Genomic DNA, 26724 nt, shown 5'->3' on the forward strand with positions numbered 1-26724 from the left:
ATGTCCTCTTTGATCCATCATAAAGGAATACATCCCTCACTATTAGCCATAGGTGAAGGTAAAGGGACCCCTGACCATTAGGTTCAGTCGTGGCCAACTCTGGGGTTACGCCGCTCATCTCGCTTTATTGGCTGAGGGAGCTGGCGTACAGCTTCCGGGTCATGTGGTCAGCATGACAAAGTCGCTTCTGGCGAACCAGAGCAGCGCACGGAAACGCCGTTTACCTTCCTGCCAGAGTGGTACCTATTTATCTACTTGCACTTTGACGTGCTTTCGAACTGCTAGGTGGGCAGGAGCAGGGACCAAGCAACGAGAGCTCACCCCGTCGCGGGGATTCGAACCACAGACCTTCTGATTGGCAAGTCCTAGGCTCTGTGGTTAAACCCTATTAGCCATACTGGCTGGTAAAGATGAGAGTTGGAGTGTGCCCACATCTGGGTTGCCACCGTTTCCCCATCCCTGTATTTATGACGGCCAACACCTTTGCCTGTTTGTGTGATTCATTTATTCCTGATGGACGCCTCTCATTAATTGACAACGGATGCTGCCAAAACCGAGGCTGCCAAACCAGACCAGCCCTTCCAGAGCATCCCCGGTGGGACAGCGGTGGCCTCAGCCTGAGAAGACACCTGTTCCTGGCTTTGCTCTCCTCCAAAGCGAAGGAATGGCAGTGCCAGGCCTCAGACCTTGGCAGCGGTACAGCACTTGGAGCCTGGTTTGCAGAGGATCCTTCTCGTCTCTGCCTGCCCTCCTCGCAGCCTGCAGGAGGAGTCGAGATCTGTGTGCAGAGGAAAAGTGTGAGGACTTTGCCCCCTTGTACAGAGTCTCTCTCTCTCTCTCTCTCTCTCTCTCTCTCTCTCTCTCTCTCTCTCTCTCTCTCTCTCTCTCTTTCTCTCTCTGTGTGTATATGTGGCAGGGGACTGGAAGAGGTCAGGCGGAATCCAGAGCCTGGGAAAACTTTCTTTTGCAACAGGAAGGATGTGGAGCTCCCTGCATGCTGCCACGGAGCCTACCTACGCAAGGGGCGACAGGAGCCGTTCCTGGGTGCTGGCCGTGGGGGTGGCAGTTGGCGTGTTCCTCCTCGGATTCCTCATTGGTATGGTGCGGGCTGAGCCAAGAATCTCGTTTTATCTGCAAAAGGGCTTGGAGAGGAGGAGGCTGGAGGTCGAATTGCATGCGCTGCTGCTCTGTCACTCATTAGGGGAGGGAAATAATTGCCTTCGCATTCCAGGGAGCGAGTTCTCCTCCTGGAACTTGTTAGGAGGGGAAGAAGAAAGTTTAAGAGGAAAAAAAGTTGTTTTAGTCTGCAAGCAAGAAGCTTTGTTTCTTTAAAGTTTTGAACAGATGAGGGTTTTAAAAAAGGCATGGAAAGCTCTCGCCTTCCTCTCTTGCAGCTACTAAGAACAGACAAAGTGGATTTGCGGTATTCGCTCAGCAGCATAAGTCAGTGGCTTTTAAAAAACGGAAAGATTCACGGAGGGCAAAGTCAACAGTGACAAGTTGTGATCATTCAAGAGAACCTCTGCATACAGCAGCAAAATACCTTTGAGTGCTGGTTGCTAAGGACAGAGTGCTGTTTTTGTGGCTTGCTTGTGGGTTTGGCGGGGTTGGTTTGGTTGTGGTTGCACTTTACCTGCTCAGAGTAAGCCCCCTTGAATACTGAAGGGACTTACTTCCGAGTAAACATGCAGGTGGACTGGACTGCAGGTGGATCTTTGATCTGATGTGCCAAGGCATTGCTTATGTCCGTCTGTTCTCTTGCCCGTTAAAGGCACATTTGCTTTGCTTTAAACAGAACAGAACAAAAACAAAATTCAATTTCTGCGTGTTAAAATCATTTCAAACTTCTCTGCTCCATCCCTTTGTGTCTTCAAGGGGAGACTCCCATTGCTTATGGAGCCTAATGGCACCACAGACATACACTCAGTATCGTCAGGCTTTGGGGACAAAAAAAACCTGTGGGGCACCTCAAAAACAAACCCATGAGAACTGGACATGCTCACTGGGTTCCTTGTGTTTTTGATTCCATGGAAGCACTTCACACTGCAACATTTTGTTGCAGGGTCCTGCTTGCTATTTATTTACACTAGAACCAACGCGCATAAATAAACCCTTTACAAAGGCTGCGTGCACACAATTTAAATCTCATGTCTTATCCCCAAAAATCCTGGGTATTGTGGCTTGTTAAGGGTGCTGGGAATTGTAGCTTCATGAGGGGTGAACTACAGCGCCTAGGGGGTTTTTTTTGGGGGGGGGAGAGAATTGTGCTTTAACTGTGCTTCAAATGTCTGGTGGGCATTAACCCTAGGTGAACAAACCAAAATGGTATGCCTTTGCCCCAAAGGAGCTTACAATTTATTTATTTATTTTAAAAATAAAGACTATAGAGGGAGGGGACAAAGAAACAAATTAGGAGGGGGAAATGTTTCTCTCTCCAGCCTTCCCAATTTCTGAAACTGTGGCAATCAGTAGAAATGAATGGATTTCCTCTGGCATTTTTTCATATTCCATGAAGGTGAATGCATGGTTAACATTATGAACCTCAACGGTTGTATGGATAAAACTCACTCTGTAACAAGCAAAGGGCCTTTAAGCCATGTCTATCTAGGATTTGGGTCTTCAGTCAATGAGCTGACACTGCCACCGCCATGTTGGATTCCATGTTTTTAAGCAGACGGGTGGACTAGAAGACCTTTGGGGTCCCTTGCAAACGTACAATTCTGTGATTCTACGATGGCAGTTGCAGTTGTTGTAGCTCTCTCTGGTCTATCTTGCAGGTTGGCTGAGTAAACCTGAAGGTCAACTGCCAGCAACAGGTTCCCACGAGAAGATGAAGAAGGCGTTTATGACAGAAATGAAAGCTGCAAATATCAAGCAATTTCTATAGTAAGCAACGTGCACTGCGTTGATTTGTGTGTGTGTCTTTAAATTGACCCAGAAACCACTTTTTTGTGACTCTTTTGGAACAAGGTGGTTTTAGCAAATGACAATAAGCTCAGTCACCAGAGATCTATCAGAAATGGTAGATTTCTGATCTCTGATTCTAGTTATACAGGATTATTTATTTGTTTGGAATCTTTACTTTTCCCATCCCAAGGGGGGGGGCAAGACAAGGCAAAAGAGAATTAGATTAATGCCTAAATTCACCCCCAAGCTGGTGATATATAATAGCTTTTTTGAGAGTTAGAAGTGGCAAGATAAGGGGTTCATTGTCTGCGATGTGCACACTCATTTCTTTTGTCTGACTATCATCCCTGATCAAACACTAGAAAAAAGAAAAAGACTGATGCACAGTCCTGAACTTGTGGCACTGAACTGAAAAATAACAACCCTGTATTTGAATAACAGAAACAAGATGGCAGATATGGGTAACTGCTCTAGCCATGCAGCTTTATGGTGCAATTATTCCTGGTATATGCTGCCATTTTTAGGTAAAGGGACCCCTGACCATTAGGTCCAGTCGTGACTGACTCTGGGGTTGCGGTGTTCATCTCGCTTTATTGGCCGAGGGATCCGGCGTACAGCTTCCGGGTCATGTGGCCAGCATGACTAAGCCACTTCTGGCGAACCAGAGCAGCGCACGGAAACGCCGTTTACCTTCCCGCCAGAGCAGTACCTATTTATCTACTTGCACTGGCATTCTTTTGAACTGCTAGGTTGGCAGGAGCAGGGACCGAGCAACGGGAGCTCACCCCGTTGCGGGGATCTGAACCGCCAATCTTCTGATCGGCAAGTCCTAGGCTCTGTGGTTTAACCCACAGTGCCACCTGCATCCCTTGTCATTTTTAGAGACTGCCTTAAATTAGATACTTCAAGTGCATTGCAGCTAGGAGGCCTTAAGTCAGGGGTAGGTAACTTCCGGGAGGAAAAACAGAGGAAAAATTAAAAGTAGACTGGGCTTAAGGCTTAAGCCAACCAGACCCATGTAGCTTTCCTATGTACAAGAAGCTGGTGTAAATTTACATCAGATGAAAACCCTGTTCGGCAGCAGGGCTGTTGCTCTTCCTATGCCTGACAGAAGGAAAGCAAGCCTTTAAAATAGTGTTCTTTGCCTAGCGGGCAGGCGAGATGTTCTGGCCTTGCCTCAGTCAGATTCAGCTCAGCTGGTTGAGCCGCAGGTGAGCCAGGATGAACAAGCTATACTGAAGTACCTCTGATGGTGCCAGGACTGCAGGCTAAAATATATTTTTCAGTTTGGTTGGTGGCATTTCCTGAGATTAACTTAGCGGCATACATTTGTAATTACAGTGTTTTTAGTCCATGGCAGTGTTAATAATCAAAAAGCTGGCACACAGAGCACGTTTTCAAGTAGGAAAGAAAACTATCGCTCAGACTTATTTAGCAAATGAGTCAGTGTTCCAGTTATAAATGCTAATATGTCGACGTTTGTCCGCCCAGCGCCAGCTCAGTATGTTTTGTGATTGTTAAGCAGTGTTAAAGAGGAACCTTTCCCTCCTTTTATTCATACTTGTTCATGAGGGTGTGTTACACATTTTAGATGCCTGCAAAATGGATGCAGGGTGAATGAATGAATGAATGAATCTTTATTTGCGTCAGCCAACGGCCATAGCAATAAACCAACAATACAATATACAATGCCACTTAAAGGCCAAAAGAATAAGCATGTAGGTTTGAACTGCTTAGTCAATCGCAGCTTTTATTTAAGCACATAAGAACCTTAGACAAGCCTGCTGGATAAAGTCAATGGCCCATTTAAGTCCAGCATCATGTTCTCAAAGTGGCCAGGCCAGATGTCTGTGAGATACCCGCATTCAGGATCCAAGCAAAAGAGCATTTTCCCTCCTGTGGTTTCCAGCAACTGGTGAATACCTGCTACCAACCGGAGCTTTACATCTCCAGAATTGCTTTTGGCCAAGTTGTAGATCTATCCCTAGAGATGCAGAGAGGTTCTCATTCACTTCTTGCCCATTGTGCACCAAATCCTAGTTAAACAGAAAGCGTAAAGGTAAAGGTAAAGGGACCCCTGACCATTAGGTCCAGTCATGGCAGACTCTGGGGTTGCGGCGCTCATCTCGCTTTATTGGCCGAGGGAGCCAGCGTAAAGCCTCCGGATGATGTGGCCAGCATGACTAAGCCACTTCTGGCGAACCAGAACAGCGCACGGAAACACCGTTTACCTTCCCGCTGGAGCGGTACCTACTAATCTACTTGCACTTTGATGTGCTTTCGAACTGCTAGGTTGGCAGGAGCAGGGACCGAGCAACAGGAGCTCACCCCGTCACGGGGATTCAAACCGCCGACCTTCTGATCGGCAAGTCCTAGGCTCTGTGGTTTAACCCACAGCACCACCCACTTGCCAAAACAGAAAGCATAGCTTGTATATAATAATAATTTATTATTTATACCCCACCCATCTGACTGGGTTTCCCCAGCCACCCTGGGCGGCTTCCAGCAAAATATTAAAATACAATAATTCATCAAATATTAAAAGCTTCCCTTAACAGGGCTGCCTTCAGATGTCTTCTAAGAGTCAGATAGTTGTTTATTTCTTTGACATCGGATGGGAGGGCATTCCACAGGGCAGGAGCCACTACTGAGAAGGCCCTTTGCCTGGTTCCCTCCAACCTCACTTCTCGCAGTGAGGGAACCACCAGAAGGCCCTCAGAGCTGGACCTCAGTGTCCGGATGGAACAATGGGGGTGGAGATGCTCCTTCAGGTATACTGGGCCAAGGCCGTTTAGGGCTTTAGCAAGCATGCCAACTGGCCAAACCAACCAACACACTTGGGGTACATTTCAGAACATTCTCAAGACGAGGTAACCCAATGCCATCAAAGGCCCACGGGCAACATTAAAAACAATCAAGGTGGAGCCCACAAGGTGGAGATGGAGTTAGTGCTGAGCTGGTAATAGTCTGGAAGTGCATCCTGTGTATTTTATCTTATCTTAAACTTCTTGTACGCTGAGTTGGCAACTTTTTTTTTTTGCCACAAAGCAGTTGAGAAACATGCGAGAGAAAAATATTTAACAATTTGATTAATCAAATTTTCCTCCGCCACAGCCAGCACGGTTGCAGGGCTGAGAGAGATGGGAGATGTGCAGACCTAACATATAGAATAAGAGAACAAGGAGAACATACATTTAAAGAAGATTGGGAAATGTTTATTGAATATATGGGGGGAGATTGTGTACACTTGGAAACGTTGGCAGCTTTAAGATAAATTCAACAGTGTAAATAAGTTTTGATGGATGTAATAATGGAATACTGAGTGATTTAGTTTATGTAAAATATGCAGGGATTTATGTTATACAAAGTGAACCATAGAAAGAGAAGATGGGAAGTTATTGGTATCTTAAGGTTGTTTAAATGAATATTCTAAATTGCAAAACAGAATATATATATATATATATATATATATATATATATATATATATATATTGAATACTTAACTAACTGACCTGTCACATCAGTTTTGCCCCGCCCTAACAAAGTCCTTCCCCCCCCCCCCAAATCCTGGCTACATCCACGAAGCAAGACCTCAGTTTTTGTTCTCATTAGGCCTGACACTCTTGTGAAGATCCTGTTTTGCTATTAAAGAGTTAACTCTTGCTGGATTGGTGTGATTTGCTGCTGGCTCGCTCCTGTCAGTGACCCGCCTTTGGCCAAGATGGTCACCCGGCTGTGATTTGTGCAACTTGCACAGCGAGGACCGACGTCCAACAGCAGCAGCAAGCCCAATGAAAAAAATAAATAATTGTGATTTCATTCATTATACCCTTCTCCTCTTTTCCAGCAATTTCACTCGGCTGCCTCACTTGGCAGGCACACCAGAGAACCTGCGCCTGGCCAAACAAATACAGGCCCAGTGGAAGGAATTTGGCCTGGATTCGGTTCAGCTGGCTCACTATGATGTTCTGCTGTCCTACCCAAATGAAACAAATCCCAACTACATCTCAATTGTCGATGACCAAGGGCATGAGGTAAAGGGGAGAGGGAGAGAAAATGGATTTCCCCATCTGGCTTTAGCGTTTTTTTAAGTCAACCATCCCTGTCCCTTTCAGAACATTCAGTTTAACAGATAACGGTGCAGTTATGAGAGGTAAATCCCGCTGAGCTTTGAAAAGAGCAAAATACCTGGAAGAGATCTTTTCTCCAGGTGAACCTGCCCACACTTTGAGGTGACAATTCCTTAAATGCCAGTGTGGCGTAGTGGTTAAGAGCGGTGGACTCGTAATCTGGTGAACCGGGTTCGCTTCCCCGCTCCTCCACAGGCAGCTGCTGGGTGACCTTCGGCCAGTCACACTTCTCTGAAGTCTCTCAGCCCCACTCACCTCACAGAGATTGTTGGCCGCTTTGAGACTCCTTAAAGGTAAAGGGGCCCCTGACCATTAGGTCCAGTCGTGACTGACTCTGGGGTTGCGGTGCTCATCTCACTTTATTGGCCGAGGGAGCCGGCGTACAGCTTCCGGGTCATGTGGCCAGCGTGACTAAGCCACTACTGGCAAAACCAGAGCAGTGCACGGAAACGCCGTTTACCTTCCCGCCGGAGCGGTACCTATTTATCTACTTGCACTTTGACGTGCTTTCGAACTGCTAGGTTGGCAGGAGCAGGGACTGAGCAACGGGAGCTCACCCTGTTGCGGGGATTCGAACCGCCAACCTTCTGATTGGCAAGTCCTAAGCTCTGTGGTTTAACCCACAGCGCCACCCGCATCCCATGAGACTCCTTCGGGTAGTGATAAAGCGGGATATCAAATCCAAACTCTTCTTAAATGGCTTTCCCACCTTTGCCCAATAGGAGTTCACACTAGCAGTGGAACAAAGTGAATAGAATAAAATGAAAACATATTTGATAGCTTTTAATTTCAGTCACATACCCTCACAGGTAATAATTTCAAGGATGCCAGGGTAGTCTCTTTCAGCCATCAAATGCCTGGGTGAATAGAACTGTTTTTCCATTCCTTCTGAATGTTAATAATGAGGAAGACAGACACATCACTCCAGACAGAGCCTTCTTTGTCACAGAATCCCAACCTTTCCTCAGATATATGTGCCCAGTTCCTACTTTCTATGTGCATTGTGGAGGGAGGGACTGGCCACACTTTCTTTTCTCAAGCTTTTAGCAACATCTCCTCTCATTCTGCTAGGTTGTTTGCTTACAGTTGTGATTCCCCAAGTTGATTTTGGGGCCTGGTCATAGATGCCACCTGCAGCCCTAACATGAATGCAATGCGGGACGTTAACTGCGATTCCTGCATTGCAGACGGTTGGACCAGAAGGGAAACCCTTTGGATCCTTTCCAACCCCACAGTCCTATGAAATTTAACAAATGGATTGACAACATGATAACGCTCGCAACCTATGAACGGACTGCTTACAGATGTAGACTTGGATCAATATGGCAATATTTGGAATGAGCTTCTACGAAATGTAGTAGGCTATTAATATTTACATATGTCTTAGGATAAGAATATCAATTTCATATAAGAATGTATGGGCTAGGATGTTTTCGATATATTGTATATATTCGTATACTGCTTCTTTCTACATGTTTTTGTTTTGTTTTTATATATACATTTTTATTGATTTTTTAAACATATCAGTTCCAACAGTCATACACATCTTATACAAACTTCCATCAACACGTCTGATGATTTTCCATGCCTTATCACTTACTTTCTACGTGTTTTTGAGCCTTTTTATTTTTTCTTTTCTTTTCCCACATGCATCACTTTATTTCTTTATATTCGAAACCTTTGCAATTAAAATATTAATATGGGGGGGGGGGGATTATATGAAATTAGTCTAAACCTGACCTTAATATTCTGCCTCCTCCTCTGCTCCTTGTTAACTGCCCAGATTTTCAACACCTCATTATCTGAGCCTCTCCCTCCGGGGTATACACACATTGAAGATGTTGTTCCACCCTACAGTGCTTTCTCCGCTCAGGGCATGCCAGAGGTAAGGACTGATGTGGGGTAGAGGGTTGTGTGAATGTACCCTTCGGTTATGCGAATGACCCTCTCTCTCTCTGGATCAGGAGTGGTGATCCCTTTTCAGATCAAGTGTCGCTTTCCCTTGTGCTCAACCTTCTGAGGACCACATATTAGAAGTGGGCGGGGCCAGAGGCAAGAGTAGGCGGAGCACCCGATGCAAATTTTTTACTTTAGTGAAGCAGTAAGCTAGTTTCCACACATACACACACTCTGCCCTCCACCCAGACAAGCAGGAGGCATGGTCAGATCTTAAGGACATATTCCAAGTAGGCAGATACTCTCAAGGGGTGTGTGCATCCAAGGCAGCAAGGGGTGTGGTCTGGGGAAGATTCAGGGGCCAGATAGAGAGACCTCAGGAGCCACATGTGGTCCTCCTAACCTGAGTGTCAGGGGCTGGTCTGAATCGGAAGATTGGGGAATGGAGTCACAGGGAGATCAGCTCCTAACAGAAGAGGAGGAAGACTATTTGCCTCCCCTGCTTCCAGCGTTTCCAAAAACAGAGAGACAGGTAGACACAGCAGCTGCTCAGTTGAGAGGAGCTACCCAGCTATGAGATAGTAGCTAAGCAACCAGAAGGGAGGGAGCAGCTGGGCGATACATCAATAGAGAGTGGGGGAACCCCCTCCCCCCCTGAACTCAGAGGTCCAAGCGTGTCAAAGAACAAAGGAGACGCAGAGGGGGAGGAACTTCCCGTTGGCACGCTTCTTGCTGTGGAAGTGGGGAGGAGTCAGAGTAAGGCAGTATGGTGTAGTGGTTAAAAACTAAGCGATAAAAAAGGCAAGGTGATAAAGCATTATGAACATAAAAAGTAGGATGGCATGTGCCCATCTACATTATCAAAACCCTGCCTTAAACCTTCCTTAATGTTAAAAACCATGAGTGTAGATCTGTCCCTCATCAGAGAAAGATATTTTTGAAAAAGATATGAGGGTTCTTTTGGTGCTCCCTAGGAAGAAACAGACCCCCCAGAACTGCAAAGGCATACAGCTGATGTTGGGGGAACTGCTGTTGGCTGAAAGACTCTGGGCACCACAAACTGATGTTTTAGCATTATACAGAGCAAACAGCAATCTGGGGAAACCCGACTGCTGTTTATCCGATTCAGTGCTAAACCACAGGTTTTCCCAGGGGAAGTGGCAGGGCAAACTGGCGTGGATGAACCCTTGATCTTGACACAAGAATAGCGCATTGTTGGTAGATTTATTCTGCTCTAGTTTGTATTCTGCTGCTTCTCCAATGCCATCATATTGCCTGCATTCACACAGAAGCATATTCTATTTTCCCTCCAATGTTTCCTGCTATTCTCTGCATTTGAGCTTTCAGATGCCACAAAAACCACTTCTGGAAATATAGCAGAATATAACTTAGTGCAAGCTTAGCACTCATATCTGTGTTCTGTGCAAGTAAAGGTATGGTAAAGTAAAGGACCCCTGGATGGTTAAGTCCAGTCAAATGTGACTATGGGGCTGTCGCTTTTCAGGCTGAGCAAGCCGGAGTTTGTCCACAGACCGCTTTCCGGGTCATGTGGCCAGCAGGACTAAACCACTTCTGGCACAATGGGACACTGTGCTGAGTGCCAGAGCGCACAGAAACGCCGTTTACCTTCCTGCCACAGTGGTACCTATTTATCTACTTGCGCCGGTGTGCTTTCGAACTGCTAGGTGGGCAGAAGCTGGGACAGAGCAATGGGAGCTCACTCCGTCGTGGGGATTCGAACTGCTGACCTTCTGATTTGTGCAAGTAATACAGAATTGAGCACTAAACTTCTATCGAGCAGGCTCTTCTTACATTCTGTTGTTCTTATACCCCAGGGAGATCTGGTTTATGTGAACTATGGAAGCATAGAAGATTTCCAAAGATTAGAACGAGAACTCGGAATTAATTGCTCTGGGAAAATTGTCATTGTCAGATATGGGAAAATCTTCAGAGGAAACAAGGTAATGATGATTATATCCCATCTCAGTGTGTAGGGGATGCTTTGGCACACAGACGGAATTTGCCCAAATGGGAGAGCTGCTTTTAAATTGTTAAAACAACAACTACAAAGGCAGAAACTTACGGAGAGTAACTTAATACTGATGTGTGATATTTGGATATTTTTTCAGGTTAACACAACAACTGTGAAGGAGGTAATTCAGCATAGAGCAGGGCCTGGGGGCACTTTGATCATGCCCCCCCCCCAACATACCCATTTCACAGAAGGAAAACAGGCAATTCTCAAAAAAAACCCTCTCTAAAATAGCAGGCAAAACAGCTGCACACACTTCAAAACCAGTAGAACAAGTACAGTGGTACCTTGGTTCTCGAACTTAATCTGTTCCGGGAGTCCATTCGACTTTTGAAACCATTTGAAAACCAAGGCGCAGCTTCTGATTGGCTGCAGGAACTTCCTGCACTCAAGCGGAAGCCATGTCAGACATTTGGCTTCTGAAAAACGTCCGCAAACAGGAACACTTACTTCTGGGTTTGCGGCATTCGGGAGCCGATTTTCTGCAACTGAGCCATTCGGGAACCAAGGTAACACTGTACAACACTGTACAACAAAACCTTGAACCCACAAAGCATTCCCACAACAAGCAAACAAAAAACACCTCCCAAACATTAATGTTTAAGATAAAAAATGAGAGGGCCAGGGAACCTTTGGAGGCAGCGAGGATGCTATGGTGCCCACCAGCACCACATTGGGGACTCCAGGCCTAGGGGGCAATCCTATGTCCAGATTCCCCACGATAAATAGTTTAGGATGCAGCCGATTTCCAGCTCAGGCAGCTGATTCCTGGCTCTGCCAGCATTAAGTCTCCAACCTCAGTTCGACCAATGACACGCCGGTGTAGCTTGCTGATCCCAGCTCAGCCAGGGCTCAGACAGCTAAGCCAAAGCTGGCTGAACAAAGGCCAGTGTCAGTCCCCAAAAAGAGGCGTTCTGGCGGAGCTATGTGGATCGCACCAGCGAGGGCAGTGGCTGAGGCTGTATCCTGGCAACTCAGCACAGTATACTATTTTAAAAGGCTTGTTTTCTGACTGCCAGGCTTTGGCAGAGCAGCAACCTGCTGCTGAACAGGGTTTGGGCCTGCTGTAATTTTACATCAGCCTAACTTGCACCAGCGTCTCATGCATAGGATTGCTTCTTTAGTGTTGGAGCTCATGATTCCCTTACACCTTCGGTCCTGGTTGGCAGAAGTTTGGGGAGGTCTGGAAAGCTGGTCCAATACATTTTGTTGCCCGAAGTGAACAGCAAGAAGCCAACTCTCCACCTGCCTCTCCACCAGTGGCCAGGGCTGGATTTAGGTTTGATGAGGCCCTAAGCTACTGAAGGTAATGGGGCCCTTTATATGTCCAGCTGCCCTTTGTCAACAACAAATTGTCGCTGTTTTTTGTGTTGAATGTGTGCTATATGGTAATTCATGGACCTAATAGGTATCTAAAGCCATTTGCACATAACAAAATATGTATTTTATCAAAGTAACTGTTGAACTGAAATTAATCTGGAACGGATTAATCTGTTTTGCATTACTTTCTATGGGAAAGTGCACCTTGGTTTTGGAACGCTTTGGTTTTGGAACAGACTTCCACAATGGATTAAGTCTGAGAACCAAGGTACCACTGTATATAGAAATGAGCAAACCAGTGATATTTTAGGGAGCAGGCTAGCAGGCGGGGCCCATTACTTACATCATAGGAGCCTACACAACACAGAACACTGTTGCTGTATGTAGGTTTTATTTTATTTATTTTTTATCTTATATTTTGGAAATGTACATCCAGGTTTTTTTCCTTTCAATTTTTTCGCGGCCCCCAAGAGAGTGCAACCTTAAGCTATAGCTTGTTTAGGTTATACATAAATCCGGCACTGCAAGTGGCTCAGCAGTGGAATCTTATTTGAGCACTGGGATCTGGTGGGGATGGGACAGAAATCCTATTTGGTTAGGATTTCAATGCAAACCTACCTGCTTTGCACTGCCTAAAACTGTGTGCAAAAGTGAAACGCGGTGATCTGAATTTTGTGATGCAGTCCTCCAACCAAATAATGTGTACAAAAATGTTATATTGGGGAGGGTGTGTATGTGTGCATAAAAACATATGAAAATATATTTTTAAAAATAGCATTAAGTGCATTGTTTTAGGGTAAATTGCTTGCAAAAAAGCCCTAACATGTTGATGAATTTTCATGAGCTTTTTTATTTAAAAAAGTAACAAACTGATCCAGAACAGTGGAGAACTAACATAAGACTGGAAACTGGGATAAATTGGAAGCGATAGATTCATCCATCCTAGAGATTGCTGACACCATCAAACTTTGAAGGCAGCATATTAGGGATTGTTGTACGCAAAATGGGGCGGGGGGGTGTCCCCATTGGCTGCTATGGTGTCTGGCTGTGTCCGCAGATACAGACTTGGCCATCTCTGGCAACTACCAGGCTTTGCCATATGGAGGCAACCTCTCACCTTTGCAGGAAGGAACAAACTAACAGCAGCATCAATGTGATTCCCGCCCCCACCAGGTGAAGAATGCTGCTAATGCTGGAGCCAAAGGAGTCATTTTATACTCCGACCCAGCTGACTCTTGTGCCCCTGGAGTAGACCCTTACCCAGCAGGGTGGAATCTTCCCGAAGGTGGAGCTCAGCGTGGGAATGTCCTGATTCTGGATGGAGCTGGGGACCCCCTCACGCCAGGGTATCCTGCCAAAGGTGAATGAGACTGAAAATCACACTGCTTTATTTTGCATTCCCCCATTGCATTGGAGGGATACATTCTGAAATGTGGTTAACCGGGGGTTGGGGGAAATGGCAAGACAATGCCATAAGGTGATATATGTTTGAAAGGATAGTGGAGATTGCGGATTATAATCGCACTTCTGTATCCTAGATTTAAACTGGATTAGCAGTGTTTCCTCTGCTCGGGAAAATTTGGGAATAGTTTTTTTCCCCCCATTCCTCAGAAAAGTTTATTTGTGTATGCCACTACTGCAGCCCGTGTTTTGTTAGCCCCGAAATGGAAAATGAGCGAGGTCCCAACTAAAGAAGAATGGCTACTTAAGAATGAACGTTTAGAGAAGATTGGAAAATGTTTATTGAATATACGGAGGGAAATTGTGTACACTTGGAAATGTTGGCAGCATTAAGATGAATTCAGCAGTGTAAATAAGATTTGATAGATGTAATAATGGAATGCTGAATGGTTTAGTTTATGCAAAATATGCAGGGGTTTTATGATCTGCAAAATGAACCATGGAAAGAGAAGAAGGGAAGTCATTGATATTTTAACGATGTTTAAATGGGCATTCTAAATTGTGAAACAGAAAATTTAATAAAAATTAGGGCGGAGGGAATTCAGGGTTAGAGGAAGCCAGGGCTCTTTAGAAGAAGGATGGGGAAGAGGTGGCCCACCAGATGCACCAGCAGTTGCCCCTCCTTCTCCTTTCCCATCATGCACCAGCTTCAGTGCAGAGATCCTTGCTTATGGGGCTTTTTCTGCTGATCAGGAAGCGCAAGGAACAGGCTAGACTGCAGAATGCTGGAGAAATATTTATAGTGGGAAGAAAAACGCATGCGCTCCCCTTGACCACATCACTTTGATAAGATAAGCCCAAGCCTGCACTCACCGAAACTCTAAAGGACTGCGAGAAAGAGGCAGAAAAAGTGCAAATGTCTTGCACAGGGGGAAAGGGGGTTTGAGAAATTATGGGACAGGGCTTGGCACAGCAGTTTTTAGAAACCTGTCTCTAGCACCAAGGCCAATTTTGGGAATGCATCGCATGAAGTTGGAGCACAGTAAACAAATGATATTGACAGTACCAAACCATCTGCCAATGAGCGGTTCCTTTTATATGACAAACCTGCAGGCAAGGTTTCTTGCTTTTAACTTGGCTGGCAAGGAGTTTGAAGCCCTTCGTAATTAAGCAATATTGTAATTAAATACATGGGGTGATACTCCAAAACATTTCTCTTCAAAGGAACTGCGAATGGTTTCTGGTAGCTGCCAAAGGAACTGCGAATGGTTTCTGGTAGCTGCCAGACTTTCTATTGCACACACAAAAATGGAAGAACTTAAATGATGTGCCTCTTGATCATTGTGGCATAAGAACTTATGAAACCTCGGAATTGCTGAAAAGATAACTCACGGGATTCATGTGATGGAAGGCAAAGAACCAGCAGAACAATTTTATGCAACTTGGTGGGACTTTTTCATCCTTACCTGCCCCTAAAAAAAGCAAAAAGCAAAAATTTTGCTTTTGTTTAATGTACCAGGTATCTGTCAAAGTAATGTATCTTTTAAAAGTCATCTGAAGGCAGCCCTCTTTAGGGAAGTTTTTAATGTTTGATGCTGTACTGTTTTTAATATTCAGTTGGAAGCCGCCCAGAGTGGCTGGGGAAACCCAGCCAGATGGGCGGGGTATAAATTATTATTATTATTATTATTATTATTTACCATTGTTGCATAAGCATCTTTCTGGTGACTTTCTGCATACTTGTGTTGGAAACTTAATTAATTAATTAATAAGCGAGCAATGTTGTAATTATTATTTTCAATATTTCCCCACCCCCCCCTTGACCCAGAGTACACCTACCGCTACGATGAAGCCCAGGCGACAGCCCAGTTGAACATTCCTGTCCACCCTATCGGTTACCATGATGCTGAGATGTTGCTGAGGTAAGCATACCTGGTGGTTAACATTTACAGGTTTAGTCAATTCCACAATCAGCTTTGTGGGCCGGCATGGCAGGTTTCATTCACCTTGCTCCCACCCAGCCCAGGACCAACAGATGCGCAACACCACTGGTGTTTACTCCCAAAGCCTATATAAAAAATGGCAAAGGACCGTACAGTGTATTTACAATTGTTTGTCTCTCCCCTCCGCCCTTATATTGCTTTCACATAGGCAAAATTCTTGCCCTTCCACAATGGTGAAACATATCTGATACATAAACCACTGAGCCTCTTGGGCTTGCCGATCGGAAGGTCGGTGGTTCAAATCCCCGCAACGGGGTAAGCTCCTGTTGCTCTGTCCCAGCTCCTGTCAACCTAGCAGTTCAAAAACACACCAGTGCAAGTAGATAAATAGGTATCGCTGTGGCGGGAAGGTAAATGGCATTTCCATGTGCACTGGTTTCTGTCACAGTGTTCCGTTGTGCCTGAAGCAGTTTAGTCCTGCTGCCCACATGACCTGGAAAGCTGTCTGTGGACAAACGCCGGCTCCCTTGGCCTGAAAGTGAGCGCCACACCTCATAGTCACCTTTGACTGGACTCAACCGTCCAAGGGTCCTTTACCTTTACCTACATATCAAACTCCTTTCCCTATGTGATGTTTACTCTAATGCACCGCTGTGTTTTGTCTTGACTCAACCAACTGTGATTTCTGTACAGTGGTACCTCGGGTTACATACGCTTCAGGTTACAGATGCTTCAGGTTACAGACTCCGCTACGCTTCAGGTTACAGACTCCGCTAACCCAGAAATAGTACCTCGGGTTAAGAACTTTGCTTCAGGATGAGAACAGAAATGGTGCGGCGGCAGTGGGAGGCCCCATTAGCTAAAGTGTTACCTCAGGTTAGGAACAGTTTCAGGTTAAGAACGGACCTCCAGAACGAATTAAGTTCTTAACCTGAGGTACCACTGTACTTGCCTTGCCGCTTAACGGGATTGTTCGTCTGCTTGCAGAGCCTGATTTCTGTTTAAGAATAAGATCTGCAGTGCTGTGAAAGCATAAATATGCAGGCTAGCAAAGCTTTCCATTTCTCAACAGACTGTCACTTTTCCCCAGCGCTACAAAAAGGGTCAGGCTAGTCGGTTAAACAAACACCGCACCCTCGATTTACTGAGAAGCCCTGCATTCGTCACTGAACAAGGTAGAACCCACATATACCCAAGTGACTTGTTTATTTTTGAAAGGGCTCAGAGCAGAGCCATTGAGATTCCAGAGCATGGCTTGGCTCCAAGACGTCAATCTCCAGTAAGCTAATGCCAGTTAAAATCCTAAATGTCCAGTTTTGAGCAAAAGGTTACCTTGTGCGTCTACCCACAGTGACTGACAAAGCCAGCCGGGGTTACAGTTCCCAGGCTGAGACTTGTTCCTTGACGCTGGAGGAGTCCATCTAAGGATATGGGGGCAACAAATAATGACAAATTATAGGAAAATTAATAGGGAGGGAGGGAGGAGGATGGACAGAAAACAGGGAAACGGCTTTCAAAAAAGCTATTTCACTTCAAGCATCAAGGAAGCTGATGGGAAAGAGACTTATCTGCACTATACTTAAAGAGTCCTTGTGTTAGAACAATTAGTTATAAGAGAGATCGTTCTTTTTTTAAAAAAAAACATTAAGAGAACATTCTGTGCTGGTACATGTTTTTCAGCCTTTCCCCACTTTTCCTTGTCTTACAAAGGCAGAAACCTTGAGCCAAAAAGAGAGAAAGTCAAGGGGTGGGAGAGGAAACCAGGGCTTAATACAGCGAACAAAAAGGTCATAGAATCATAGAATTGTAGACCCCAAGAGTCATGATTTTAAGATGAAGAGTCTCATGCTTTACCAACTGAGCTGTCCTAGCAGCTTCGGAGATGAAGTTCTCAAATATATTTTCAAAGAACACATTCCCCTCTTTTCCTAAACGGATCGTGAACTTTATTATCACTGTTGGCAAGTCTGGGGTTCTTGAAGTATGTGGTTCATTGTGTAACTTCTGGCCCCTTTTCTGCAATTCCATCCTAGGCGCTGCCCCCTGCCCCAGTTTAAGCTGTGCTAAACCTGCTTGTTAGGAAGCAAACCATATTGACCACAGTGGGATTTCTTTCTCACTTAGACATGCATTGGGTTATGTTATAATAATAATAATTTTTTATTTATACCCCGCCCTTCCCGGTTCAAAAACCGGGCTCAGGGCGGCTAACAACAAATTTAAAACACTTAATTATAAAAGCAGCATAAAATACAGTATAAAAACATGAATAACAATAAAATTTAGGGGAAGTAAGCATTAGATAATCCCCAGGGCTAGCTGGCTGAATTGGTCCTACTTGGGCCAGCGAGGAGGCCAGGGGAAAATTAGCTGTGAGGTCTCAGAGCGGGTGATCTTCATAAAAGGGGAGGGAAGAGAAGGAAAATAAAAGATCAGGCTGAATTCAAATTAAAGGCCAGGCGGAATAGCTCTGTCTTAGAGGCCCGACGGAAGGAGGTTAAATCCTGAAGGGCCCTAGTCTCATGGGACAGAGCATTCCACCAGGTCGGAGCCATCACTGAAAAGGCCCTGGCCCTGGCGGAGGATAGTCTGACTTCCTTAGGGCCCGGGACCTCTAAACTTTGGTGGTTCATGGACCTTAAGGTCCTCTGCAGGGCATACCAGGAGAGGCGGTCCCGTAGATACATTATGTTGCCATAGAATCCTAGTTGGAAGGAACCTGAAGATCATCTAGTTCAACCCCCCGTGATGCAAGAATCTTTCCCAAATGTGGGTCTTGAACTCACAACCCCCTACGTTAAGAGTCCCATGCTCTACCAACTGAGCCATGAGTGTTCTTGTCCATGTATGTCTACGTGGTTCTCAGCCACATTATTGCTCTAGGAAGATTTTTGCTTGCAGTCTTCCCTCAGAGATTTGGTTGGCTGCTAGTGGGAAGTAAAAGACGAGCTTGTCAAAGCCTCAGTGACACACTGGGCAATAGATATAGGTCACAATATAGATTTTAACCTCTGGGAAAAACTCTGGAAAAGCAATCTCAAGTTCACAGCATGTTACTCTTTGAAGGAGAACTACTTGAAAATGCTTTACAGGTGGTGTTTAACTCCAAGTAGGCTTGCTAATACGTATAAGACTGAATCAGATAAGTGCTGGAGATGTAATGAGTTTGAGGGAATGTTCTTTCACATGTGGTAGACTTGTAAAATATAATAATAATAATAATAATAATAATAATAATAATAATAATAATAATAATAATAATAATAATAATTTATTATTTGTACCCTGCCCATCTGGCTGGGTTTCCCCAGCCACTCTGGGCGGCTTCCACAGAGACCAAAAATACACTAAAATGCCACACATTAAAAACTTCCCTGAACAGGGCTGCCTTAGGATGTCTTCTGAATGTTAGATAGTTGTTTATCACTTTGACATCTGATGGGAGGGCGTTCCACAGGGTGGGCGCCACTACCGAGAAGGCCCTCTGCCTGGTTCCCTGTAGCTTTGCTTCTCGCAGTGAGGGAACCGCCAGAAGGCCCTCAGAGCTGGACCTCAGTGTCCCGGCAGAATGATGGGGGTGGAGACGCTCCTTCAGGTATACTGGACCGAGGCCGTTTAGGGCTTTAAAGGTCAACACCAACACTTTGAATTGTACTCGGAAACGTACCGGGAGCCAATGTAGGTCTTTCAAGACCGGTGTTATGTGGTCTCGGCCTTTAAAAGGGTAAAAGAGTACAGTGGAGGCTTGGGTTGCGAACGTGATCCATGCGGGATGCATGTTCACAACCCGCGTCTGTACGTCTGCGCACGCGTGGGTTGCAATTTGGCGCTTCTGCGCATGCGCGACCACCAAAACCCGGAAGTAACCCATTCCGGTACTTCCAGGTTTCGGCGGTCCGCAACCCGGAAAAATGCAACCTGAAGCGTCTGTAATCCGAGGTGTGAATGTATTGGGGAATGATCCACAATGAATTGAAAAAAATGTTAAAAGTCCTTCCCCTCCCCCCCTCCAAAAAACCAGAGTCTTTTCTGTTGGGGATAATTCAGACTGAAATTCCCAGGTGTCAGAAAAGGTTATTTATGTATGCCACTACTGTAGCCCGTGTTTTGTTAGCCCAAAAATGGAAAACGAGTGAGGTCCCAACCAAAGAAGAATGGCAACTTAAGTTGACAGAATATGCACAGCTTGCAGACGTAACATATAGAATAAGAGAACAAGAAGAACATACGTTTAGAGAAGATTGGAAAACATTTATTGAATATATGGGAAATAACTGTATAACTTAATGCTGTTTAACTTAATGCTGGCAGCATTAAGATAAGTTCAACAGTGTAAATAAGGTATGATGGATGTAATAATGGAATGCTGAATGGTATAGTTTCTGTAAAATAGGTAATGATTTATGTTATGTAAAATGAACCATGGAAAGAGAAGGGGAGTCATTGATATTTTAAGGATGTAAAAACGAGTACTTTAAATTGTAACACAGAAATTTTTTTAAGCAATATTATATACAAACATTTGGTTGGTTGCTGTGAAAACAGGATATTGGACTAAATGGGCAAAATACCTTATCCAGCAGGCTCTTTTTTATGTTCTGATGTTGCTTATGGCACAGAAGGGCATAAACAGGGAGGGCAATTTATCCCTTTTGGGGAGAACTCGCCATCTGAGTGGCACCACAGCAGTAAAGGCCCTACTCTGTGCCTTAGCAGTTCTGACATTGGAACACTACTAAATTTGGACCAAGGCCTTATTTGATGGTGTGGGGAAATAGGGAGGTGAAAGAGAGAAGTTTTTCCCCTTAGTTATGAAGATCCCAGGCCGTTAAAGAGAGGGGGAAATACCTTGAGTCTGGGAGTTAATAGGGAAGGAGTGCAAATATTTTAAGACTGGTGAGACATGTTCTTTGTGAGGCCAACTCTATTCTGTGACGCTCCATTCTGTGCCAGCAGAATTTTCTTAATGAAATGTATAAAATGATGGCAGAATCAGAAGTACACACACAACCCTTAATAAAATAAATGGAAGTGGGATTTTGGAGGGAGGATTTCTGATGAAACATGGAAATGAGTTTGGTGGCTGGTCCCTTCCAAAACTCCACGTCTTTATAATGAAAAAAGCTTCTACAAAGCTCTTGTTGAATTGTTATCTTGAAGAATGAGCAACCTATTTCCAGAAGTTGAAGATAAATATTGGGTATATTGAGGTGTAAGAGCTGACTTGGTGCTTATTTTGAGGAAGTGTGCTAGTATTTATTTTTTTTAAAAAAAAAAGAAGCAATGTCAAGAAAATGAAAGGATATTGATTAACTCCTGTTCTGATAGTTATCTTGTTTGGCAATCTTAAAAGTGAAGAATTGGATTGAGATGGAGAAATGATTGCCACGCTGGCCAATGGCTGTACATAGATAAGCAATCAGCCATAAGTGCAGACAAAAAGTACCCTCTATTAATCAGAGATCCATTGAGCAGGATATAGGCCGTGAAAGCAGGATTTATGTTGAAAATGACTGACAGTATTAAATATAGAGAAGGCAGGCAAAGGAAGTAAAAGTTTCATTGGAAAAAATGGCCAGTGGTTATTATTGTACTGGAACAGATAATGTGCAACCATATAGCTTATTTTGGTGTGCTGTAATCCTATGTTATTTTCTTCGTTTTCTCCTCCTCCTTTATATGGAAACTGTATATATACAGGAATCGTAAAGTTACTTTTTCATTTCAGGTTTTTTTCTTTCTTTTTCTTTTGCCTTGCTCGTTTCTGCATTACAGAAACTAATAAGGGGAAAACGATGCACTGTTCTGCACTAGCATTCTGTGGCTTGGGAACTATCTCCAAGGGCAGATCCACAAGGAGTGCGTTGTAGTAGTCTGTGTTGGAGGTTCCTAGGGTCTTGTTTCTCGGGTCATAACACATGGTGTCCCTGTGCCAAAAGCAATAGTGTCCAGTAGAACCACCCCATGCCTCCAAAACTGCCTCCTTTCACTCCCCCAAGAAGTACCAATGGCCACCAACTTAGATGGTTTTGTAAGAGGATTACAGTGGCACCTCGGTTTACAGATGCTTCAGGTTACAGACACTTCAGGTTACAGACTCCGCTAACCCAGAAATAGTACCTTGGGTTAAGAACTTTGCTTCAGGGTGAGAATAGAAATCGTGCTCCGGCGGCGCGGCGGCAGCGGGAGGCCCCATTAGCTAAAGTGGTGCTTCAGGTTAAGAACAGTTTCAGGTTAAGAACAGACCTCTGGAACGATTTAAGTTCTTAACCTGAGGTACCACTGTAGACAATTTCCTGTGGCTACTTCCCATGCTGACTGTGTTTCACACCCACTGTTGGAAGCAGTAGGTCTCTGAATACCAGTTGCTGGAAACAGTGGCGGAGGAACCCTCTCCATCACCCGGGGCAGGACAAACTGCCCGGTGACGCATGCACGACAGCCCATACGCAAGCAGAAGCCTGTATGGACACTGTGTGGACGCGGCACGAGCGGCGCCCACACTGACTGCATGTGCACCCTCCGCCGCTCTACAGCTGGGGGGAGGCAGCGGACCATCTTGTCACCCCTCCCCAGTGCGGTGCCCGAGGCGGACCACCCCCTCCGCCCCCCACTTCATACACCCCTGGCTGGAAATCACAAATAGGGTGAATTCAGGTCCTGCTTGCAGACTTCCCATAGACATTTGGTCAGTCGCTGTGAGAACATGATTCCGGACTGGATGGGGATTTGCATTGATCCAGGAAGTCTCCTCTTAAGTTCTTGTGTTCCTTATGGTCGCTGGTAAGATTGGGTTTTCCTCTTCTCTCTTGATCCTTCTGCAGCAGGTGGGTCTTCTTCCTAGTGGATCACCCATCTCTAGCCAAAGGCATTCTAGGAAACAAGGTCTTCCACCCTGTGGCAACTCAGCTGGCAAGCGATCTTCCAGACTGAAAGACAAAACAACCCACGACCAAGTTTGAAAGCTTGGTTATGCCTGAAGTCTTTTCGCCTTCCGATTTTTATTTGCCAATCATTACCCTTTGGGGTTTCGCAGTTACAAAATGGAAGTGCCAAAAGAGGGACTTGGGGAACAAAATATTCTGGAAGCCTACATGCCAGAAGTTACTTCAGTTTTGGAATTTTTGTAAGGAGGATCACACAATTGCTCCTACTTCTTTCTCAGATGGATGCCAACTGTAATGTTATCTTTTTCCAACAGGGACATGGGAGGACCACCCCCACCAGATGACAGCTGGAAGGGAAAACTCTCTGTGCCTTACAACGTTGGGCCAGGCTTCATAGGAAGTTCTTCAAAAAGGTGGGAGGAGAATATAATCTTGTGATGTTGAGTAAATGGTCAATAGGAAAATGGAGCCACAGAACCTGCACTGAATAAGAAAGGTTTAGTTGGTTAGGGTAATGAAGGCTGTCTGTCAATCCTCTTTGTTTTGGACCAAACAAAGATCCCTCCTTAAGACCACCTTATTGTACTTGTATGAGCCTACCTGAACTTTATTTATTTACTTATATGCCACCTTTTTCCTGACGGGACTCAAAGCAGCTTACATATAAACTCAAGAACCACTAAAAATATAGAAAAATCAGTCATTAAAATACAGTTACATATTGATGTATATAAAACCTGTTCAAAACATACCAATAATTACAAAAAAAAAAAACCAGCATGGCACCAGCCCTTTAATGGAAAGCATTCAGTTCCCAAAATCCTGTTGGAACAAAAAAATATTCACTTGCTGGAAGAACAATAAGGAGGGAGCAAGTCAATAACTTCTCTAGGGAGGGAGTTTCAAAGTCTGGGAGCAGCCACTGAGAAGATCAGTGTTTGTACTCCTGCTTTCTGGTTGACTGGTAGAAAGGTAAAGGTAAAGGACCCCTGGATGGTTAAGTCCAGTCAAAGGTGACTGTGGGGTTGCGGCGCTTTCAGGCCGAGGGAGCCAGTGTCATGTGGGTCATATGGCCAGCAGGACTAAACTGCTTCTGGCGCAATGGAACACCGTGACGGAAGCCAGAGCACACGGAAACACCATTTACCTTCCCACCACAGTGGTACCTATTTATCTACTTGCACTGGTGTGCTTTTGAACAGCTAGGTTGGCAGGAGCTGGGACAGAGCAACGGGAGCTCACTCCATTGTGGGGATTCAAACCGCCGACCTTCTGATCAGCAAGCCCAAGAGGCTCGGTGGTTTAGACCACAGCGGCACCCTTTACCTTTTTGACCCATAGAAGATGCTAGAGTAGCAGATACATAAACAGGGTCTTCTTGGTGGTGGCCCCTCAACTTTGGAATTCCCTCACTAGGGAAATATATATGACCTCATTGCTGCTGGTTTTGCATATGACCTCATCACTGCTGGGACTTCCGCTTTCTTTCTTCCCTCTGCAGCCCACAGCACCCCCTTCCCCTCAGATCTGCTTCAAATGGTCGCCTCAAACCCTTCAGAGCACTTTGGATGGGGCGGGATGGGGGGACTGCAGAGGGAAGGGGAATCCATTCTGCCAACAATTTCTGTTTTGCTGATGGATGCTTACATGTTGGACTCCATCTAGAAAGATGAGCACACAGGTTCAAAAAAAAGTGGCTCTCATGCTGAAGGCTGGTGTTAAAACTAAGTCTACCTTCTGAAAATGATATTTCGTAATTTACTATACTATTACTATGCTGTGGTCTAAACCACAGAGCCTAGGGCTTGCCGATCAGAAGGTTGGCGGTTCGAATCCCCACAACGGGGTGAGCTCCTGTTGCTCGGTCCCTGCTCCTGCCAACCTAGCAGTTCGAAAGCACGTCAAAGTGCAAGTAGATAAATAGGTACCTCTCCAGTGGGAAGGTAAACGGCGTTTCCGTGCGCTGCTCTGGTTCGCCAGAAGCGGCTTGGTCATGCTGGCCACATGACCCGGAAGCTGTACGCCGGCTCCCTCGGCCAATAAAGCGAGATGAGCGCCGCAACCCCAGAGTCGGCCACGACTGGACCTAATGGTCAGGGGTCCCTTTACCTTTTTATAACAATGCAGAATTTCAGCCTTAATCCATTCTGACTTTAAAGTCTAAAGCATGCATTTATTTCTTAACCTGACATTTAACACTTGATTTTTTATATATATATTGCACTTGCATTAGCAAAGTCAAAATGCATGTCCACAGCATCAAAGAAGTAAGAAGAATTTACAACGTGATCGGTACTCTCCAAGGTGCAACAGAGCCAGGTAAAGCCATTCCCTTGCTCACGTTCTCTGTGGGATCAAGCCAGCGGCAGGGTTGTAGTTCAGAGGTAGAATGCATAGTTTGTATGATAAATGCCCCTGGCATTCCTGTGTAGAGCTAAGAAAGGCTTTCACCTGAAATCTAGGAAGTCCTTTAAATTTAGACAGTCCTCCAGACCAGATGGACCAATGATCTGACTCCTGATTTAATAATAATGCTATATTTTCCTAATACAGTCGTACCTTGGTTCTTGAACGGAATCTGTTCCGGAAGCCCATTAGACTTCCGAAAACGTTCGGAAACCAAGGCACAGCTTCCAATTGGCTGCAGGAGCTTCCTGCACTCAATCGGAAGCCGTGTCAGCCGCTCGGCTTCTAAAAAAGGTTTACGAACCGGAACACTCAAGCCGAAATGCTCAACCCACAAGGCATTCATGTAAAAAGCCTTAAAGTAACTTTAAGAGCGTAGAGAAACTGGGGGGAAATAACAAATGCCATAGAGTAACCTATAAAATAAATCCAGCGAAACAACAGTAAACACTTCAGTGGCAAAAAAGTACTATCATAGACACCATAATTGTCACAATCCATCAGATGCTGGCTAGAAGATGTTGAAGGAAATTAATGATGGTACCTCGTTGGTGCCTTTTTGGGAACAGCATTAGACATGCAGGGAGCCACAACTGAAAAGGCCCCCTCGCTTTAAACTTCCCTCAGAGGCGGAAGAGGGACCTCAGATTGAAGGGTCTGGGTAGGTATGTTCTGAAGATATGTTCTGAACGATATCGAGGTCTTGAGCCATGCAAGGCTGTCTAGTCAAAACCACGTCTATTTATTTGTTTTTATCCTGCTATTCCTCTTTTCATCATGGAACCAAAGTCCAGCCATCCTTCAGAATTCACACGTCTCCAAATTGAAGCGCACTTCTCCAGCTACAGAAAGATGTGCTACAGAAAAAAGGCACATACTGGGGTGAAGTGTGCATTTAAATGCATTTATTACTGAACGTAGCCTATAAAATTGCAATTTGTTAGGGGTTATGTCTCTGCAAATATGTATATCAGACAAAACGGCATATAAAAACGTACATTAGGGGAAAGTGACACTAAAATGCTGGTGAATTTTCATGAGGACTTTTTAAATCAAATTGCAAACTGATTTGGGAACGGAATGAAAGATTGGAAGGATGAGAAAGGGAGACCAAAATGGTCAGAACCTCTCATCTCTAGCGCCAGATTATCTTCAGAGGGGCCCTCAAGTAGAACTCTCGCCGTGATTTATTGCGCCCATTTAAAAATTAATCCTCATTTCCGTTGATCCAGACAGGTACGTTATCCTAGGTGGCCACCGAGACTCTTGGGTCTTTGGTGGGATTGACCCACAGAGCGGAGCGGCTGTCGTTCACGAGATTGTCCGAAGCTTTGGAAAGCTGAAGCAGCAAGGTGAGGCAAGAAGAATGCAGAACCTAAAAATTTATCAGTTTGGGGATCCATCCATCCAACCAACATCTCGTCTTCCTGTGAGCTGTTCTGCAGGTTCTTCCACCCCCTTTCCTGAGGCATTTTTGAGGGGTGCATAGGGAGGAGGAGATGGAGAGGAAAGCCTAGGCTTCTGCTAGCAGAACTTGCTACTTGAGTCCAGCCCAGGCATAGGTGCCAACTCACTGGGGCCCTGGATGCCCAAGCACCCACAAAATTCCCCAAGAAGGGGCTGAGTTGTCGTGCATGAAGGGGGAGCAGGAAAAAACTTAAACATGTAGCAGAGTTTCCAAAAAAATAGACCAGAGGCAATTGTCCTTCATCCAGCAGAGCTTTACTTGCTACTAAAGGTTAGTAGCTGTGCCGAAAAGCTGGAGGAGCCTGGGCCCATAACCTGTCGTCTATGAAGGGGAA

General features: G+C 45.1%; 1 protein-coding gene across 5 annotated transcripts in view; it reads left to right on the top strand.

Annotated features, from left to right (window-relative positions):
- The first annotated feature begins 882 nt into the window (after nt 1-882).
- Nucleotides 883-26724, top strand: part of LOC114595614 (Putative N-acetylated-alpha-linked acidic dipeptidase) — a 45902-nt gene continuing 20060 nt past the window's right edge. For 2 of the 5 annotated variants that reach the window (XR_013392510.1, XM_028726031.2), the window contains exons 1-10: nt 884-1096; nt 2778-2886; nt 6755-6941; nt 8821-8922; nt 10769-10894; nt 13459-13645; nt 15515-15608; nt 22831-22929; nt 24750-24835; nt 26155-26274. Coding sequence is in view for 4 of the 5 variants with exons in the window: in XM_028726031.2 (XP_028581864.2) it covers nt 979-1096; nt 2778-2886; nt 6755-6941; nt 8821-8922; nt 10769-10894; nt 13459-13645; nt 15515-15608; nt 22831-22929; nt 24750-24835; nt 26155-26274 (1228 nt within the window). In the remaining variant the exon portion in view is untranslated. Of the gene's footprint in view, nt 1097-1233; nt 1444-2777; nt 2887-6754; nt 6942-8820; nt 8923-10768; nt 10895-13458; nt 13646-15514; nt 15609-22830; nt 22930-24749; nt 24836-26154; nt 26275-26724 lie in introns of those variants that run through there. The other 3 variants (XM_028726032.2, XM_028726033.2, XM_028726034.2) reach the window with 3 other exon arrangements.

The sequence above is a fragment of the Podarcis muralis genome, chromosome 4 (genome assembly GCF_964188315.1).
Source record: "Podarcis muralis chromosome 4, rPodMur119.hap1.1, whole genome shotgun sequence".
NCBI lineage: Eukaryota > Metazoa > Chordata > Lepidosauria > Squamata > Lacertidae > Podarcis > Podarcis muralis.